Consider the following 1201-nt stretch of genomic DNA (forward strand, 5'->3'; position numbering starts at 1 on the left):
TGATTTTTAATCTTACTTAATTTTAATTAATTTAAATTCAAAAGCATACTGATTCAGTTATTTGAAAACTTTTATTTTTTTTTTGCTTGGTGGTTTCCTCTTTATTAATGTGCCTCCTACCTTCCCCCCACAATTTCAGTCCCTTCCATCTACCCCCAAAAAAGAAGGTAGTGAAAAGATGGGATTGTTGGGGTTCTGAGCCCCTTGGGCAGTTAGAAAGGGAACAGAAACCAAAACAATCACTGGATGTGACAGAGATGAACAATCAAGAAGTCTAAAGCAGAATGGGAAAGGTGGTAAAGAAAGGGGAAGAATGGAGAAAGGAGAGGTACTAGAGGCCATCTCCCCCATTAACCCTTGTGTTACGAGGGGCTGGAGGAGAGTCTCAAACATTAGGAAGTGCAGGTCCTTAAGACGGGAGGTGGTGTTTGATCCTCAATGAGGAGTAGGTCAAGGAAAGAGGGCCCCCTCTCTCTTTGTAGAATGGGACCCCCCACACACCTTAGGGACAGCAACTGCACAGACCGTAGACACTTTCATCACTGGAAGCAACATATAGAAAGAAGTCTTCATGGTGTTCCTGGTATAGCTGACCCATCCTGGCACTGGCGGGTGGACTGACATTGTTGACAAAGAAGAACAAGGCATCCTCAGCTCGGAGATGAATTTGCTTCCGGATCAAGAAGTAGAACTGACCAACTGTAAGATCAGAAGGCAGCAGGCATTTCCTTTTGTCCAGCTCTCCTATCCGAGCTTTGGGAGCCTTTTCTACTATCACCGGGAACCGGTCTGGGTATTTCTTGTGGATCTTCTCGCCCTCAGAGCGCCGCTTCTTGAAAGGATGCTCCTCTTTATACACGAACTTCATCCTCCAGTGAACCGGGCTGAGGGAACCCCGGGGTGGGGGCTGGGACGCGGCGGGGGGGTGGGGGGTGCTGGCGGCAACGCGCAGGCTGAAAACTTTTATGTTTAGAACAATTTGGGTATGTGAATCTATACTTATTGCATAGTTTACGAAAACTAAGTATAGATCAAATATTTCCAATGAAAATGTTGCTTCCAAATTGAGATATTCTGTAAATAAAGTACACACTGGATTTTGAAGACTTAGTAGGATAAAAAGAATGCGAAGTAGCTTATTGACAATTTTTATTTTGATGGTATATTAAAATAATAAGATTTGGGGCTTCCCTGGTGGCGC

General features: G+C 44.4%; 1 protein-coding gene across 1 annotated transcript; it reads right to left on the minus strand.

The window, feature by feature from the left end:
• Window positions 1-502: 502 nt before the first annotated feature.
• Window positions 503-881, minus strand: LOC308627613 (gamma-aminobutyric acid receptor-associated protein-like; the record flags this gene model as incomplete). The annotated part of the gene is made up of 1 exon (XM_081253911.1): window positions 503-881. The coding sequence occupies exon 1, from the start codon at window positions 866-868 to the stop codon at window positions 503-505; it is 366 nt and encodes a 121-aa protein (XP_081110037.1). The 5' UTR covers window positions 869-881.
• Window positions 882-1201: the final 320 nt, after the last annotated feature.

The sequence above is a fragment of the Mesoplodon bidens genome, assembly GCF_964165515.1.
Source record: "Mesoplodon bidens genome assembly, chromosome: 14".
Lineage (NCBI taxonomy): Eukaryota > Metazoa > Chordata > Mammalia > Artiodactyla > Ziphiidae > Mesoplodon > Mesoplodon bidens.